This window comes from Falco biarmicus, chromosome 6, assembly GCF_023638135.1.
Source record: "Falco biarmicus isolate bFalBia1 chromosome 6, bFalBia1.pri, whole genome shotgun sequence".
In the NCBI taxonomy this organism is placed as follows: domain Eukaryota; kingdom Metazoa; phylum Chordata; class Aves; order Falconiformes; family Falconidae; genus Falco; species Falco biarmicus.
Window position 1 is genome coordinate 15,263,672 of NC_079293.1, and position 18,604 is coordinate 15,282,275.

Genomic DNA, 18,604 nt, shown 5'->3' on the forward strand with positions numbered 1-18,604 from the left:
CCTTTAAAAATACGTTGTTTGAATTGAGAACATCTGTTGCCGTTGTTTTAATGGAAGTCAAACTAGTATTCTAAACATAAGCAAGTTTAAACATAATACAAAGTAGAAATTTGATGAAGAAACTGCAGTGCGGTGAGGTTGATTCCAACTGACAATTTGAAAAAAACTACTTCTGCTTTACTCTCAAAATAGCCCCTGAAAATGTTGAGCAAGATCCATCATGTACCAAGATTCTGCTGGCCATAGCTTGTCAAAAGAGAGGAAATAATAACTTCTCCAAGAGCAGTAACTGGGAACAACTTAAAGGTTACTCTAAAAAACCACTCACAGAATCACAGCTGGTTGAGTTTGGAAAGGACCTTTAGAGGTCATCTTGTCCACCACTCTGCACAAGCAGGGCCACCTAAAGCCATTTATACAGTTCTAGTCCACTTATCTGTTTGGGTGTTCAGACAAAATGTATTAGTATTATTGTTACTCCTTGCTTCAAGGAGTAGGAAGAGTAGTCTACTCTGTAAGGGAAGGAAAGCTGGAACAAAGGGTGACAGCAAGGCTGGCAGGGACAGTGTCCTTACCAACAAAGTGCACAGTCCTTCAATACCCACAAGAACACAGCAAATCCACAGATTCACCTGGAAGTCCAGTGATAACTAGACAAGTCTGTAGCGATGAAACAGGTTTGCAGTCAAGCTGGGTAGTCAAGCCAACAGATCAGAATCAGCAGGATACAAAGCTGGATGCAGGTGTACTGTCTGGAAAGGGTCTAGTGCAAAGGCCTGAGCTTATACAGCTCACGAGTAGATGAATGAAAGCGTAGACATCTCAGAGGTGAGCTCTGTTTTCACAGTAGGGTGATCCAAGGTGACAGTGCTGCGCTGCATCAGAGCTGACCTTGAACACAGGCAGTTAAAGCTGTGAGAGAGGGGAAAGAGGTCACCAAAGAAGAGAGCAGAGAAAGATGACTATAGCCAGGTCAGGCCAATTACAGCCTCTTGATGCATTCAAGGTCCTGACAGTTTCTGTGAAAATTCCTTGCATGTAATTATTCACTCAGTCCAAATATCTTTGCCTTTCTTTTAGTCACAAAAGCTAGAGGTTTCAAAGATTAGGAAATACTTAGAATTAAAATAGTATAGTTTTATTTTTTCAATATTGCTGTAATGGTTATTGGCATAAGTCCTTGATCACTAATTAGTATTAATTATAAGTAACTAATGCTAATAGTTACTCTGCTTACATTGATTATATTCAGTAATTTTCTATATGTTTCTAAAATTATTTCCACCTTTATTAAGAAATCCCTCTGACTAATGTATGTTAACTTTAAGCTAGATAATAATGCTGTTGCAGGAAGCATTTGCTGATGTTGCTGTTGAGTCAGACAAACATGGAAAATGTTACTTCTCAGGAAATGGAGCTTCTCTTGCATTTCATATTTTACTATTTCATATTTTTCCATCTCAGTTCTTATATTTCTTAATTTAGGGTACAGCTGTGTCAGTAACAAATAATTCCCTCTGTCCTTTCTGTTGTTGCTCATTATCTTAGCAACTACAGTCCTAATGTTTATATTGAGATAAGATTTATCAATAGAAAAATAGTGTGTAGTTGCATAATCAATTCCAGTTTTCATTAAGCTATGTTAACAGATCACATTAGACAAAGTGGATTTAATTAGATGACCTGACAGGTAGTGATGGAAAAATATTTTCTGCTGCAATTCACTCATTAAGAAAAATAAATCATTTAATGAAGCCAGTACAATTCTAATGGATTAAAAAAAAAAAAAAAAAAAAAAAGAAATCTAGACCTTGATGACACTTCCATGGGTATAGCCAATCAGATGTATTGACACAGGAAAGATGTGTTGTTTACAAATAGTTGTGTGTTCTGCTTTTTGTAGCACACACCACATATTCCCTGTCTCATCCAGATGAAGCAGAAGATACCACGGTTTGTGTAGCTGATATGAATGGTATGAACAACTGCCAACAGGACTGTAAAAGATCTAGAATTCTGGCTAAGATAATTTTGGATTTTCTTTTTCCAAAATTAGAAAAAATACAAACTGATTAAAATATTAATACAGTATTTGGCTTATAGGTTTGAAAGTCTGTGAAGTAGTTATACTCGTTTTTAGATTTTACTTAGATATTTTTGTAAACCATATTAAATTAAGTAAAACCTGAGTCAAAGAGGAAAATGATTTTCAAATAGGAGTTATTGTCCCCTGTGAGTGTTTTTAACGGAAATCATGGCAATTTGGTTTTGGACTAGTTATTTGTAGCATTTTGACATAGCAGAAAATACAAAACTCTGTTGAAATGTGCAGATGACCACAGAAGATTATAGTATAGTTAATAATAAGCAAATCTGATCAGGATTTCTTGGTAGGCTAAACCACTTTAGAAAAAAAAAAATTCTAAGAGAGGCAAATGCAGTGCTGTATGCATTGGAAAAAGTGTGAGTTACATGATAGTGACTGTTTCCTGACAATGACAAAGACAACTTTGTGCTCAAGGTGGATATTAAATTTGAATGACACTGTTGATAAGGACAGAAAGACAATCCTTGTAGTTAACAGAGCACTTGTATACAGAAGCATTTGTAAGTGGTTATACTTCTGTGACTGTCAGTGAAGGTTATATAATCTAAATCTTTTTAACAAGGTTGAAAAACTAGGAAACTATTAACACTGAGTTTTATGGGAAAATAACATTTTAAAACTATATTCTCAAAAGTACATGAAGGTTCCCAAAGTTAAGACAGTCCATAGGCTATCAGCTTTCCCCAGAAGAAAAACTGTAGAACAGTTGTATTTAAAATATTTAACTCTAGGTACCAAAATATATTGAAGCCACATTAGCCAGGAAGTGCTAACAGCATTGTGCATAGTTCTGTACAGCTGCTTCTTCTATTCACTACTGATTATACCAGGAGCATTTTCCAAAATGGTTAGGTAATAAAGTATGGTGTAATACAGTGTATTAGCAGTTTTCCATCAGATCGATGCCAGGTGACACCTGTCCTGTTCTTGTGAATAACTCCACCAGACATTAAATTTCATGAGCATCTATTACTGTGTGATACAAAACCCAAAACTCCCACAGAAGGCTGAAAAACTTATTGTGCATTGCTTCTAGTAGTCAATGCATCAGACTCATTCAACTGATATTAAAAGGCTGGGAAAAGGATTATACTTCCCAGAGTTGCCATGAATAGCCAAAACATTAAAAAAAACCCCACTTTATTTGGCCTCTGTAGACGGCCAAAGATATGATGTTTACTTCATTAGATGTTGCTAAAACACAGAAAGACAAGATTGCAGCCTTGCCTCAATTTAAGAAATCTGGATATAATTTCTACATATCATTTTAACAGGTGACAAACACTCTGTTTAAACTTTACAGATCTTCCTCTTTCAAAAAATATTGTTATGTAAAATTCTATTATTTACTACTGATTTTTCAATGATTGCAAACCACCCCCCTACTGAATTTTTCCTGTTTTGTAGGTGCAATGGTGGAATATTTTTTTTTAAGATTTATTTAATCCCTGTTAAACTTCTGAAGAAAATATAATAAAGCTTATTTTTCTTTGGTATCCATCACATGGGAAATGTTTTAATTAATACTATCCAGATTTGGCAGCTTTATCCTAAACACCTTGCCCTACTCTGTATTAGAAGACATGTGCCACTGTTTTAAAGAAAAATTTAAATTAAAACATTTTTAACATAAACCATATTTTTACAGTTACCCAAGTATGTACCAATTGCAGTTCCCAGCAAGCATTTCAATAAAAATAATCATCTGCATTATTTTGACAATATAATAACCTGCTTCTTAAAAAATATTTTTTCAAAAGTGTACCCACATGAAAACATTTAAATAGATATTTCTATTCTCGTGGCAACATTTATGTTTCTTAAATGGATTTTATAAATTAAAAGTCAGTGTTCCTAATTTGCAGTTGAAAGTATTTCCTCAGCATTTTTAATCTGAGCGTCTAAAACAATTTATGGCTATAGGTATCTGTTACTCTTACGTTTATGTGAAGGCAGGGAAAAGATGAAGAATTCTCAAAGGACAGCTGATGGAAGAAAGAGCTGTTGTTTCTTTTGTGCTAATCATACTGCTGCCACATGCTAACTGCCTGGAGGCATGTAGTTGTTTGGGTAGAGTTCTCCCAGTGAATTAGAATGGCATCAGCAAAGCCTCTGGCACAAGGACACTGGGCAGTAAAAGCAGGTGAAGAGTGTATACAATCAAGGAATCACGTGGGGATATAAAGCTTTCTTCTAGGTCCCAAGAGGGAATCAGATATCTATTTATCCATAGCAAGTGTCTTAGATTGAGGTGAAAAGAATTATCTCTGCCTAAGATCCCATGTTTTCTCCTGAATCATTAGTATTAAAAAAAAAATAAAATCAAAGATACTGAAAAAACATGTTAAACTAATCTAGTGAAATATGAGGATAACAAAACTGTCAATTATTGAATTTTGGAAGCCAAGAAAAAAGTGCGGTTTCTGGAAAACTGTAGGGGGAAAGTCAAGGATATGAAGGCTGTGAAGTTTCTGGCATACCAGCTGTCCTTACATTCTAGGGAGAAACCACTGAATTGCATAAGATTTACAGAATTCACATACAGAAAACCGCATATGGTTTTCTACAGAAGTGCATTTGAGGGAGAAGAAGGTGCAGCCCTACATTTGCAAGCAGGAGGTTAGGAATAGCTGCACACTCTCCTATTTCTGCTCTGCCATACACTTCTTATGGAAAGGCATGCAGATTAAAAAGGTATTCCACCTCTTGCAGGGTGTAAAAATGCTCATTAATAGTTGTTTTTTGGTTTTTGTTTTTTTTCCTGACAGCCCTTTACTATGTTATGATCAACTACCTTTCAACTTATATGGTCTGCATTATGTATCTAACTCTATTTTGTCAATACAGCTTTCTCCCATTACCCTGACAAACCACTGATTCATGTAAGGTTATGTGCTTACAGCTAACAAAGGAATTCAGTTATATAGACACAAAAACTGAAGGTAAAAGATGAAGTGAAAGCAATGCCATTGTAAGGTCCATTTCCATTTGCCTGCACTACAGTTGAGACAAGAACTACACAAATTATAGATATTGCCTGAATAGCAGGGCTGTCTTGGCAAGCAGCATTAAAGAAAGAGGCAATAATCTGTGTTACCATTCTGGGTTTTACAATTACACCTACTGCTGGTCATTCAAAGCAAATATTTAAATTTCCTTTGAGAAGCTGTACTGACACATGCATGTGAAATTTTATATTGGAATCGTTGTCAATGGATGTCCTGGTGCCTTCCAAAAGAGCAGCAGGAATTCCTGCCAGTTTCTGGCTAGTGTTCATACAGTGCAGTGGAAGTAGATTGTGTTGTTAAGGGGGAGTGAAGCTAAGCAAAAAGCAGTAACGGTTTTAACTTCTGAAAGTAATTTTCAGACTATGTGTTCTGTAAACATCAGATGTTTACATGTGTTTGGGGAACACTGATTGATAAAAGCATGTACCAACATGCAGACCTTTCAGAGAATTGTTCCCCAGTCACTTAATTTTTCGTTTCTTACATGGACACATATATAATAGTATATATCAAATAGTATGATCCACAGTAACAGGGTAGAAAAAATAATATATGTCCTGGTTTCAGCTATGATAGAGTTAATCTTCTTAGTAGCTGGTGCAGTGCTGTGTATTGGATTTAGTGTGAGAAAAATGTTGACAGCACACAGATGATTTTTATTGTTTCTAAGTCAAGGACTTTTCAGTTTCTTGGACCCTGCCAGAGAGAGTGCTGGAGGGGCACAAGAAATTTGGAGGGAACACAGCCAGGACAGCTTACCAGAAGCAACCAAAGGCATATTCCATACTGTATGACATCATGCTGAGTATATAAGCTGGGGGAAGAAGAAAGAAGTGGGGGGACATTCAGTATTATGGCATTTGTCTTCCCAAGTAATGTGTGCCGGAGCCCTGCTTTCCTGGAGATGGCTGAACACCTGCCTGCCCGTGGGAAGTGGTGAATGAATTCCTTTTTTTGCTTTGCTTGCGTGCGTGGCTTTTGCTTTCCCTATAAAACTGTCTTGGTCTCAACCCATGAGTTTTCTCACTTTAAATTTTCCGATGCTCTCCCCCATCACACTGGGGCTGAGTGAGCGAGCGGCTGTGTGGGGTTTAGTTGCCATCTGGGGTTAAACCACAACAATATAACAGAAAAGACTGGTGTCCAAAATCTTGCCCTGCAGATGTTCATATTATATTCTTTTGAACCTTTTCCTCATAACCATCTTTCAAAGCCATAGCTGTTATATTTGGAGTTTTATGGTGCACCTGAGATATTTCAACAACAAAGTGTGAACCAACAGGATATATGCAGGATGAAGTAAACTTGTGGGTACAAATGAATAATCAGTAACACCATGGATCACACCATTGTCATTTAAGATTAAAAAAAACCAACAGTACATGAGGGCTGCTCAAAGATTATCATGTTCTCTGGCAAAGCAGAAGAGGCTTGTATACTATCAACAACAACAAAAAAAATTGTCTTCACCAAAGCCACTATGTTCCTTCTGGGGAGATGAGGGAGGGAGGAGAGAGGAGGGAACTTCTCCTCCCCTAGTGTTTTTACCCTATTTCTGAAAGCTGGTATGTGGCATGTATTCAACAAAACTTGTGCAGAAATTACAATCAGACAGACAAGGCTCCAAGTTTTGTCCCTAACCAGATGAGGTTTACTCTTGTGGGTGCAGAAACAAACCCGTCAGCCAGCTGTCAGGCAGGGAATCAATCTGCTGCTTCTGAGAACAGTGGCAAGCCGTGCCAAGCCCCGCAGGCCAGTGTTACACCCTACGCCAGCCTGAACAGCCTTTGTGGAAACTCTGCTGCCACTGCTTCCATTTGTCACTTTCTAAGTTCTTCCCTGAGGAGCCACTCTCAGTCCTAATGCTCTTTGATAATACTTTATCCCCAGAAGTCTGGCTGAATTTATAGCCCAGAAGTAAAGCATCTCTACACAGAATTAGCAATAATCTCCAGAATTGAGCTACATCAGTCACACTACTTAGATCTCATAGCCCTAAGAAGGCCTTAGAAGATACTTGTATTTATTGAATGAGAGGAGAAATAAGTTCTAGATAACATATCCAAAATTAAGAGGAAATATAGCTGAAAGAAAACATTACTTTGTTTAGCAAAAGCAGTTCTTTAAAAAACAGCCACTAGGGCTCTTTTAAAACTCTCTATGCTATATCAATCAACATTTGTTTTCTGAGTATAAAAAAGCCATAAGGAAACAAATATTTAATATATTTGCCATACAATATATTAAAGCAGTTGGTTGGAGTGATAAAATTTTTATGAATATTTATAACAGCTCTACTAGCAATGCTAGAAGCAATTAAAATTGGTACTGCAAATTCTACTGCTCTCAGATGCAACTTATGTACAACATATAAAATAAATTATTGTCTTTTCCAGAAAAAAATAAAATAAAAGAGTCTCCCCTAACGTTCCAGCTGATTGTTCAAACAACAGTAGTTCAAAGTCAAATAACTCAATTACAGGCCAGTTTTGCACAAGTTAATTAGTTCATTTTCTTCCACACAGTAGCAGTATTCCTATGGAAGAGTTCATGTAAATTTTAAAATGTCCTATACAGTTTTCTGCTTCTTCGATATTTAATTTGAACTTTATTGAAACAACCTTTTCCTGCTTTTCTTATTCTATTGAAAAAAAACAGCACCAAAGCACCCTAGGTACATTTTATATGCGCTGTTAAGGTTCTCTGAACAGTACAGAAGTTAATGAACAGTAGAAATCTTCATGTAATAAACTAAATATCCTGCTTTACATTAATAATTAAAACAAAAAATATTTAGTTAAAGCTCTGATAATGTAATACCTTTACATATCTTTGTACAATGTGTCTTAATTGATCTACTACAATAGCATAGTAACAAATGTGACAGTAAAATACACCAGAAATAACCAATAAGAATGGGCTTTTAAAATCAAAGCTTCTGGGAAGATGACATAGTCATTTTAACACATTAAAAAAGCATAAGCCAGCAAAAATTATGAAAAATAAAATACACAAACCTGATAAATATTTCAGTGAAAGACATGCTATATGATCAGTATGAAGTATTGTTTTTTATTGATCAAATACGATGCATTTCTATGAATTGTTTGCAGAGAAAAAACAGATGATTTTGAGATGTGAAAGAAACAAACAATATTAGTTTTAGACAACAGAAATGGAAAGAGAATAATCTAGATTTTCACTATAAATACAAGAGGTACCTTTCCTATCAGCTGAATCATAATGGTTAATAGTAGAAAAGGTGAGCTCCCCCTGCCACCAGTCCCCATATTTTATAATTTTTTAACAACTCAGTACTGCGTAAGACCATTGCACCTTTACACATTTGCACTGTGTATGTAAAAGCTGGTTCCTCAGCCCTACACCTTTTATAGGAAAATATGTATTTAGTAATATGGAACCGACAACTTTGTGTAACATTGAAATAAGTTCTTTTCCCATGTCTCATGAAAAAATTCAAGGAATGGGCATGTGTCATGGTTTAACCCCAGCTGGCAACTAGGCACCACACAGCTGCTTGCTCACCCCCCTCCAGTGGAATGGGGGAAAGAATAAGATCAGTAAATGTGAGAAAACTCCTGGGTCAAAATAAAGATAGTTTAATACAGAAAGCGAAAACCACATGCACAAGCAAAGCAAAGTAAAACAAGGAATTCATTCACTACTTCCCATCAGCACAGGTGTTCATCCATCTCCAGGAAAGCAGGGCTCCATACCACATAACAGTTACTTGGGAAGACAAATGTGGTAACTCTGAACATCCCCATGACCTCCTCCTTCCCTGCAGCTCTTCTTGTTGAGTACAGCATCATATAGTATGGGATATCCCTTTGGTCAGTTGGAGTCAACTGTCCTGGATGTGTCCCCTCCCAGCTTTTTGTGCCACTCCAGCCTACTTGGTGGTGGGGTGAGGTGAGAAGTGGAAAATTCCTTGACTCTATGCAAGCACTGCTCAGCAGTGACTAAAACATCCCTGTATTATTAACACTGTTTCCAGCACAAATCTAAACCATAGCCCTATACAAGCTACTCAGTATGCTGTTGGGTTGATTTCAGTTCAGCTTAAAAATATGACTAAATGTTGGTGGAAAGTGCTGGCTTAAACATCCCAAAGACTTGTCCTTTAATTATCCTCAAAACAATTCAGGTGTACTCTGGAAATAGTGATTTAATTCCTGAATGCTGTCTTGCCAGTAATATGTTTCACCCCAGGTGCAGAAAAGCCACTTTGCTCAATGAAAAGTAAATGTAGTTTTCAGAACAGTTCAGTCTCTGAGGACAGATTTTTTAAGTGAACACATATCCACTAGGAAGAGGGTTAAACTTAAGTGAACTTAGCTGAAGAAACTCTTTCTTGCAGAATGGACTCAATAAGATATTTAAAGAAAGAAAATACAGTAAATAGCAACGTTTAGCTCCTGAGTAGATAAAGGGTTGAGTGTAGACAGTGAGAATTTCCAAATAAATACTGTACTCTTGAAAAGCAATCATAAAGGAGAAGCTACCTTATAAATCCCATTTTTTATAGGTATAGCAGCAGAAAAAAATGAGACCAAGTGTAATGTAAGCCCACTGCTGAGTAAGGTGGCTGGCATTCAGTGCCTTTGCTCTGGTTTTTGCTTGCATCTTCTGCTTTCAAGTTTCCCAAGTCCCTGTGCTGAGTGGCAAAATTTAGAAGAAAGAAGCACTATCAATGATAAAGAAATGCCAAACTAGGAACTACTTAGGCAAAGAGAGTATTTATGTATGCTCAAAGGGCTCAACAGGATGTATCTAGAGAAGATGAGGGAGTGGATCAATGCAATCAGGTGATAAAGGCTAGCTTAATCTAATACTGGCTTGAATTAGCGAAAGCATAGCCAGCAGATAAAGTGAAGTCATTAGTCCCTTCTGCTCAGCACCTGCGAGGCCACACCTAGAGTACTGTGTGTGGGGTTGGGCTTCAATGTACAAAAAAACCCCAAAAACAACCAAAAACAAAAACAAAACTTTGACAGAATTGGATCAAGTCTGGCAGAAAGTCATTAACATTGTGAAAGGATTGCAGCAGATGATGTATGAGTAAAGGCTGAGGATCTGGGTTTGTTTAGCCTTGAAAACAAAGCTGAATGGAGATGCAGTTCTTTTCTTCTGGTCTCTACTGGGTGATCATAAACAAGAGAGAGCCAAACTTTTCTCAGAAGTGCACAGAAATGGCGTGTGAGACAACTGGCAAAAAGTTGCAACAAGTGAAATTCTGTCCAGGTATTAAGAAGAAATTGTTCACACTGTAGTGTGAATGTAATTAAGCACTGCAACAAGTTGCCTAGAAAGACTGTGAAATTACCATTCTTTTAGATATTTAGACCTCAACGAGACAAGATCCTGAGTGACCAGCTTGGATTTTAAAATTGACCTGCTCTGAGCAAGGAGTAGGACTGTATGACCTTCAAAGGTCTCTCTCAACCTAAATTATTCTAGTATTCTATGAATGTAATATATAGTGACATCCAGAATAAATTTTATTTTTATAGGTTTATTGGTTTATGGTTTTGTTGGGGGGAAGCTTTGTATGCTAAATGACAGGATAGATACAGTTACTAAAACATGCCACCTTGTTTTTACATTTTTATAATGGTGTCAAATTTAACCGAACAATGCCAAGGAAAAGGACAGTACACAGGTAATAGCAGGTGTTTCTGCAGACTAAGGGGAAAGACATCAGGAAACAGCAGAGTTGTGTATGGGGATTGTCACAACAGAGGGATGCAGGGACAAGAATTCAGAAAATAGGGACTAAATTATATACAGCTCCTGGAGAGCATTATGTTCTTCCAGGCCCTGGGAAGGTAAGTCACATTAACTCTGTTGCATATCATACTCCTCTCACATTTGGTCGCTCAGGAGAGGACAGTCTGATTTAGCTAGCTGCTGTTTATTAGTTCATCTCAGAGATTTGCAATGTGGGATTCCCATCACTGCAGTTCTCTTAAAGGCTTCGCTTGGCCACCTGAATACTGTTCATCTTTACAACATGTATATCAGGTAGGGAATCAAAGATCACTGTAATGGGAATGTTTAGAATACTGATAGATCAGGCCAGTTATAAACTGTAAAACAAAATTTTACTGAATTAATTCATAAACAGCAGAATTCATGCTAATAGTTTTTACATATTATTAGTCATTTTCACTATGTCTACATACTGTTATGCTGTAACACATTCTTTATTATCTGTGAATCATACAATACTGTGGAGCTGACACTATATAGTTAGTGCTGATAGCTATGGTCCCTGGTGGTTCTTAGTTCCCAAGGTCAAGGTAATCTGTCTCATGAGCTCTTTGATGAGAGAAGTCATTACTGAAGTGAAGCTTGTCTTCCTTTTTCTCCATCCTTCCTCTTAATATTCGATGGTTTATGCTATTTTACACCCACACACACACCCCTAAAAAAGGAGAGTGTCCTCCTCATATTACTTGACTTGGGGCTTTTTGGTGTTTTGCCAGTCATTCTTCTTCTGTATTCAGCAATATGTCCTACCTGTATGACATACCTTACCACTAATCTTGTCCTTAGGCAACTTTTTGTCACTTGTATGGTGTGCAGCTACACCAGATCTGTCCCTTTTGTGGTCACATTGTACACATACTCATGCAAAATGCTTATACTTTGTGTCTGGCTATACACTCACAGTGTTCTAAATTACTTTTATGCTACTGTTGGCTATATTGTTTTATTGACCTTATAATTGGATTCAAGGCAAGCTACTATTAATAATATCCTGATCATAGTACTTGGAATTTATAGGTTTCACAGAACTCTTTTGAGAAGTGAATGTAAGCTTGTATTCCAATAGAGTATTTTCAGTGTTATTTATTTTTTCGTTTATGGTTAAAACTAATTTCTTCCAATTTTTTAAATGGTTTTAAAAAATGGTTTCTAATGTCCTTGAAAGACATTGAAGTAAAAAGGCTTTGCCAACATGTTTCTGTCATAATAATGTAATAATAATAATTCTATTATAACAGAATAATAATGTTACGTTTGATGTTTCAGTTCTATTTTTTTGTAAATGAAACTCTTTGCTTAATGAGTTACGATTGTATTGTCATTGTCCCAACCCAAACAACACATAACGTGTGAAGATTACCAAAGATATCTCCATTGCTCCAGAAGTATATTTTTTTTAAGCAGCTCTAGCCTTTACTCAAAAACTTAACTAAATAGCTTCAAAACTTCCCCTTTCCTCTGAAGAAGTTATTTTTATTTATTTTAGTTAACAGTAGGGTCAGAATGTATAACAGAAACTCCATATTATGTTTTCTCATTATGGGTTAGCAGCTGTGTTTGTTTCCTCCTACTCATGCGTCCTATTTTCCCACATTTTTTCAACAGACATTGTAGATAAGTTCTGCCTCTCTCAACCATTTTATCATGCCAATACAGGTATGAAGAAGTGTCTTAGCTGGATGTAACACTCTACATTTTACTGTACTTTTACTCAGTACTAAAATACAAGATCCAAAGACATTTCTACAAACTTTCACATTTAATTTTCTTTTTATGTTTTCTCTCTGATAAATATTTTTCTAAAAAAAAGTTGTTTCTTTGTGTGTTTTTTATATCTAGTGCCTCTGTGCACCTGGATGGACAGGAGAATTTTGCCAACTTGTTGAAAATGCATGCTTAATTTACCCAAATAGTTGTTCTAATGGAGCAACTTGCATTGATGTGAGCCAGCTGAGAAAGCAACCTTTGTTTCAGTGTTTGTGCCCTCGTGATTTCACAGGTAAGGCATATACAAATTATGTAAAGATAGTGGTTTCATTTTCTTTTAAATATTCAAGTACAGGAAGGCTGACTTTTCAAAAATAAGGAATAGGGAAGTATTCAGAGGAGTAATCACATCTCTGCATTTTCTGCTCTCTGCTGTGATACCTACAAAATCTAAATCAAACTTAATAGGTTACTTTTGAAGCTTCCAATTAAGCTTATAGCAAGAATAGACCTAGAGCAGGCTTCAGCTTCAGTTTAAGGGATTACGTGTATGTCTACATGTGGAAGTTCTGCATGTGAGCTAGATATCTGCCTTCTCATTATAGTTCCTGAAGATCTGACTAATGAAAGCAAGGGTGACCAGAGAGTTTGCTAGTATGTATCAGCCTGTATTAGCTCAGATAACTTTAGTTATCTTTCTGAGCTGAATCCCACCTCCTCTTTTAATTTCTTGGTGGGCCACCAATAATTTATGCAACTTAATTTGAAGTGGGATTATCTGTTTCACTTTACCTGACTTTAGAAGTCTAAAGTACAAAGTCCTAGTAAACAAGTCTTCAAGGCTCTATGTATTGTCAGTGAGTGTTTTCAGGGGGGAATGAAGACTACCTGTGCTAGATTTTTGTTAGTGGTTGACACTTACTTCAGGAGTCGTTCTGTTTCAATTGGCTACAAAAGAAGCCTGGTAAAATAGTTTTGATTAACCACATTGAGTTTTAGCTGACAACAAAAACAATTTCTATTTTGTCCCCCATCCTTACCCTTTTTAATAGAAGCCTATGTAAGCTGGACTCTACAATCTTTCAGTAATCTTTGGTTAGAGGGGGCATTGAAAAAGAAGTATTGAATATGATTCACTGCCGTTTTAGGTAACATTAAGGAAACATATATTAGCCATATGCATATCAATTTGAAGATAAGTACCAAAAAGATTAAAGGATTTTTAAAAATAACCAATTCAAAGACAGAAAATTAATATCTATTGCCTGAAGTACAAAAATTAAATTAGTCTAAAGAAATGCTTGTAATACACAAGCAGGAAACAGACTGTAAATCTACTAACCCTGAAAAAGAAATCATAGAGTCATATCCCAGAAAGCTGTAACTATCAATCTCTCTTTTCACTTGCACCTTACCACCTGTACAGTTTTCTTTTTTCAGTCTAATCTTGGGTTATTTTTATTGGTGTGAAAACTAAAAATATGGGTTTGTTAATAAAAGTAACATTTGACCACAGTACTTAAAGTTTTTTGATATAATAGTAAGGTCTCTACTGTACAACATAATCATGAAACAAAAGCCTGACAGGCCATAGTAAATGGCAATAAATGTATGTATTTAATAAAATCTAACCTTTCTAAACACTGAGTTATGACTGAGTTTAAGTGGGATTGACTTCAGTGTTCAGGGACATCTTATGATAAGGTCTAGATTCTTTCCTTAGTGGGATCTCATTGTAAGAGCTTCTTCATATTGTAATAGATTATTTTTTTTAATTCTTTCTAATTTTAGATTCAGTTACTTCATGCTTGTTCCACAGCATTTTTAATTTATACCTGTTTATTGTTTCATTTATGTGTTTGGGAAGGGAGAGAGGGAAGGACAATGCAGTGGCAATTTTGGCATGTTTACTTGACTCTGAATTAAATAGCATCTGCAACCAGAAAGGCTATTACAGTTTCACATCTAATTGTTATTAATTATGTTTATAAATTATAAACACTACAGCTGCAGCCTTTGCATTAACATTTAAATCATATTTGGAGTAGACTTATCTTGGGGAAAACAAAGTATGACATAATGGAACACTCTCAGCTATGAAAAGCAGAACTTTGTTTTAAAAAGTAAGAAAAACATTTAATTTTGTTTTCATACTTTTTAATGAAACCTTGTAGAAGCTTAACATATATACGTACATGTAATTTTAAACTATATTTCTTATTTCTGCTTATACATTTTGGATAGCTGACTCAAAAAATATGCATTTGGTTTAAATGCATAAAGGAGAGAGTAAAAAGGTTATAAAATATGGTTACGTTTGTAAATCAATGGCATGACTTTTGAGCCTTCAGTTTCCTTCTACAGTTAGTTCTTCATTTTCCTCTTGCTTTTTCTCTTGTCTGAAAGTGGATAAAAACCTTTGCATCTACAACAGTGCATGTAAGTAATATGGCTTATGACATTGAAATGAAATAGTCCATGCCAGCCGTTTCTCAGGTTTTGCACAGTAGAGCAACTGTCCTTGAAGAAGCTTCCTCTAATTAATTACTATCTTTCCTTGTGTGTAGAGCAATCATATTGGCAAGAATTGATTGGCCATGTTAGACACCTTATTTAGTTCATAGAAAAGTCCTTTAATTAAAATCATGTTACTGATGCCAAAATTAAATGCACCCCAAGCAAACTCACCAACCAGAACTTAAAGTAGTACTTCAATTGCATATTTTTTCCTCATCTTCAGACTCCTTTCTCTTTCTTTTACTGTTTTATTGAGTTGAGACAGGGCTGCTAGTTTTTACAGGTACATGCAAAATGAATGTAAACAGACTTGGATGAAGATTGCACTATTGAACTATGTAGGTGATTTGAAACAGTGTTCTGTAGAAAGTATTCTGGTGACGTAATAGCTAATGTCCAAGAGAAGATATAGGGTACAAGAGTTCCTATATCTTTCACAATCTAGTTAAGACAACATTTATACTAGTGAACAAAACAATGACATGGCCTAATTTAAGCCCTCTCTCTGGTCAAATCCACATTTAAATTTTTTTTGTACTCCAGAATACAGTGGTGACATGTTTTAACCCTGGTGGGCAGCTAAGCCCCACACAGCTTGTCGATTACTCTCTCATAGTGGGATGGGGGAGAGAACTGGAACAGCAAAAGTATGAAAAATTACAAAGGTTGAGATAAAAACAATGTAATAGGTAAAGCAAAAGCTGTGCACATATGGAAATCAAAATGAGGAATTAATTCACTACTTCCTCTTAGCAGACAGGTGTTCAGCCATCCCCAGAATATTTAGGGAAGGTCTCTATTTTGTGTTGAAGTACAGTGGAAGTCTTATAAGTCTCAAAACTCAAACAGGTAAAAAGAGCAATAAAATTTCTTCCACTGCTCTATTCACTGCACTAAAGGTGAGCTGATAAAGGAATTTTTATAGCATCATGGGAGGTCCCTATATCACGGGAGTGGCACTGGAATTACACAGCAGTTTATGTCTCTGCTGTCATTTTAAGCTTTGTTCATTGCACTTAATGTGTTATTATTTTTGTCACCTTTGAAAGAGAAAGTATTAGTGCACACAGATTCCAAACATCAATGGCAATGGACTGAAATAATGGAATAAAAGAAGTCACCTGTTAAGTATTACTAGAGGAATTTGGAATAGTTATCTTTATTAAAAAAAGAAAAAAGGACCAGCTAGCTGCTTTGCAGAGGATTAAATTTTCTGTTAAAGAACTTTCAGTGATAACTGTCAGAAAGCAAAAGTAACAACCAAAGTAATTCAATCACTAATACTCTCCAGCAGATGTCTGGAAATCTTTACTGCTGTTTAAGGTGCCTTTTAGAAGGTGTGGCTAAATAGCATTAGTTAAGGGGAAAGACAAATGGTTCTAGCTAGGGCAAGGATCCTTACAAAGACCTCTCACCTAAAAACCTAGCAAGCTGAATTACACAAAAACACAACAGTTTCACTTCATCCTGGGCATTCTACTGTAGTATTCGAGACAAAAGGATAGAGAAGTAAGCATCAAAAAATAAAAACACATGAAACCATATTAGCATAATATTTAATTTGAAACAGATAAAATCTAGAACACTGAGCAAGGGCTGATGTCTGATGTAGTATCATTATTGTGAGAACTCCAAGCAGACTGCCACCTTTTAAGTCAACAATTTTTCTTAGGTCTCTATTTCCACCAGAAATATTAAGACTGCTGAAACTTTCATGCTGGAAATACTTTTTTTTTTTTTTTCTTATTTTTTTTGGCATGCAGCAACTGCATGGAAAGACAAAAGACTGTTAAATTTTTTTACCTAATATTTCAAAGAGAAATGTAATATCAGTATTTAAGTTTTGGCTACTTTTAAAATGGAACAAAACGTTCCCAATGCATGGGGATATTTATTAACATATTCATATTTCTTAGTATTTGAGATTCTGGTTTAAGTCACTGTACAGTGAATATATATGGCCCATATGAATAAGAAAGAATTTTGATAGCATTTTTGTCCATCAAGAATAGTTCTATATTACATGGTTAACTTAAAGATGCTGTAGTTAAGAAGCATATATAGTGTCAATGTCTATGGATTGCTAATAATTAATAAAGTTCTCAACAGAAAGACAGGCTTAAAACTTGGTATATGAAATACGGTAGTTGGCTACATCTGCTCTTGAACTCCAAAAATTACTTTCCCCACCTCTGTCAAAGTTTTGGTGGTTTTTTTTGTTTGGTTGGTATTGTTGTTGGTTTTGTTTTGGGTTTTTTTGTTGTTGTTGTTGTTGTTGGTTGGTTGGTTTTGGTTTTTTTTTTTTTTTTTTTTAATGCAAAATACAAAGCCCTTGATGTTTTACTTTCTGGAACTTTTAGACCAGCACTCCGACCAGAGTTCTACATCACTGACTGATATTTTAAAAGTATCAGTTTCTGAGACATAGTGGGAGTGTTTCCTAATCACAATGTGTTTACATGGAAGTCTGTCCTCAAAGTCAGGTGTATACAAAATAAACATCTCTACCACTTTCTTCTGCTTTCCACTTTCTAGCAGCCTACCATGGCTCATTTAATTAAGGCAATTAACTCCCAAATTTAAGGTCATGGAGTTTCCAAAACTGCTGATTCGCTTTAGGTTGTCTGTCGCTTCTGGCTTTACAGCTATCATTGTCTATATTTTCCTTTTTACTCATTCAGAGTAAAATCTATAAAGAATCTAAGGTCTTTTTTCCATGGATAGTTTCATAAGCCTCTCATGGAGAACACCAGTGCATTATTCATTCTCGTTACCCAATGTATAAATCTGCTGCAAGTGACAAGAGAAACTAGGAATTAGCAGCTTTCTTTAAGCATTCTGAGAGGCAGCTGAGAGATAGCATACATTCAAATATTATATATTACCTCCAAAAAATATCATCAAATCATCAATAAGAGACAGAAGGTAAGTATGCCTTTTATGTAAATTCAGTCAAAAAGCCTTCAGAACAAGTTGTTTGAAATGGTTTAAAAAGTTAATGATCCATAGTAACTTGAGACATTTCTGCTTCTCAGCTGAGCCTGTGTTGATTAGCTCAGCCAAGTACAGCATTCCAGATCTTACCTAAGCACAGAAATTGTCTACAGCACTATAAAATCACCTATCACACCAACGCATTTAAAACATAATAAAATACGTAGCATAGATGTAAATATAGTGTAGATGTTTAAAAATAGAAAATGCATTGAAGAGGTGAACACTATCAGGTAGACTTAGTAGCTGTTTCGCGGCTGACCTTTGTAGCTCTCTTTCTTTAGAAGGCTTTAATCTTACATCTTTTAGCTCCTGAAGTCTTTCTGTATAGTGCAAGCATTCAAGTTAAGATTTAGTGTTTCTGAAGAAGTTATCATGAATGGAACTGTGTAGAAAACATGACTAAGAAAAACAGTTGCTTGTTTTACTACATTCAACTAAACCAATCCACCACAGTTTTATATAGCAACCTGAATAT

At 35.7% G+C, this 18,604-nt stretch overlaps 1 protein-coding gene across 1 annotated transcript in view; it reads left to right on the plus strand.

Moving 5' to 3' along the window:
- Positions 1-18,604, plus strand: part of EYS (eyes shut homolog) — an 872,029-nt gene that overhangs the window by 73,189 nt on the left and 780,236 nt on the right. Inside the window, exon 6 of the mRNA XM_056343434.1 lies at positions 12,748-12,907. Within this exon, the coding sequence (XP_056199409.1) occupies positions 12,748-12,907 (160 nt within the window). The remainder of the gene's footprint in view (positions 1-12,747; positions 12,908-18,604) is intronic.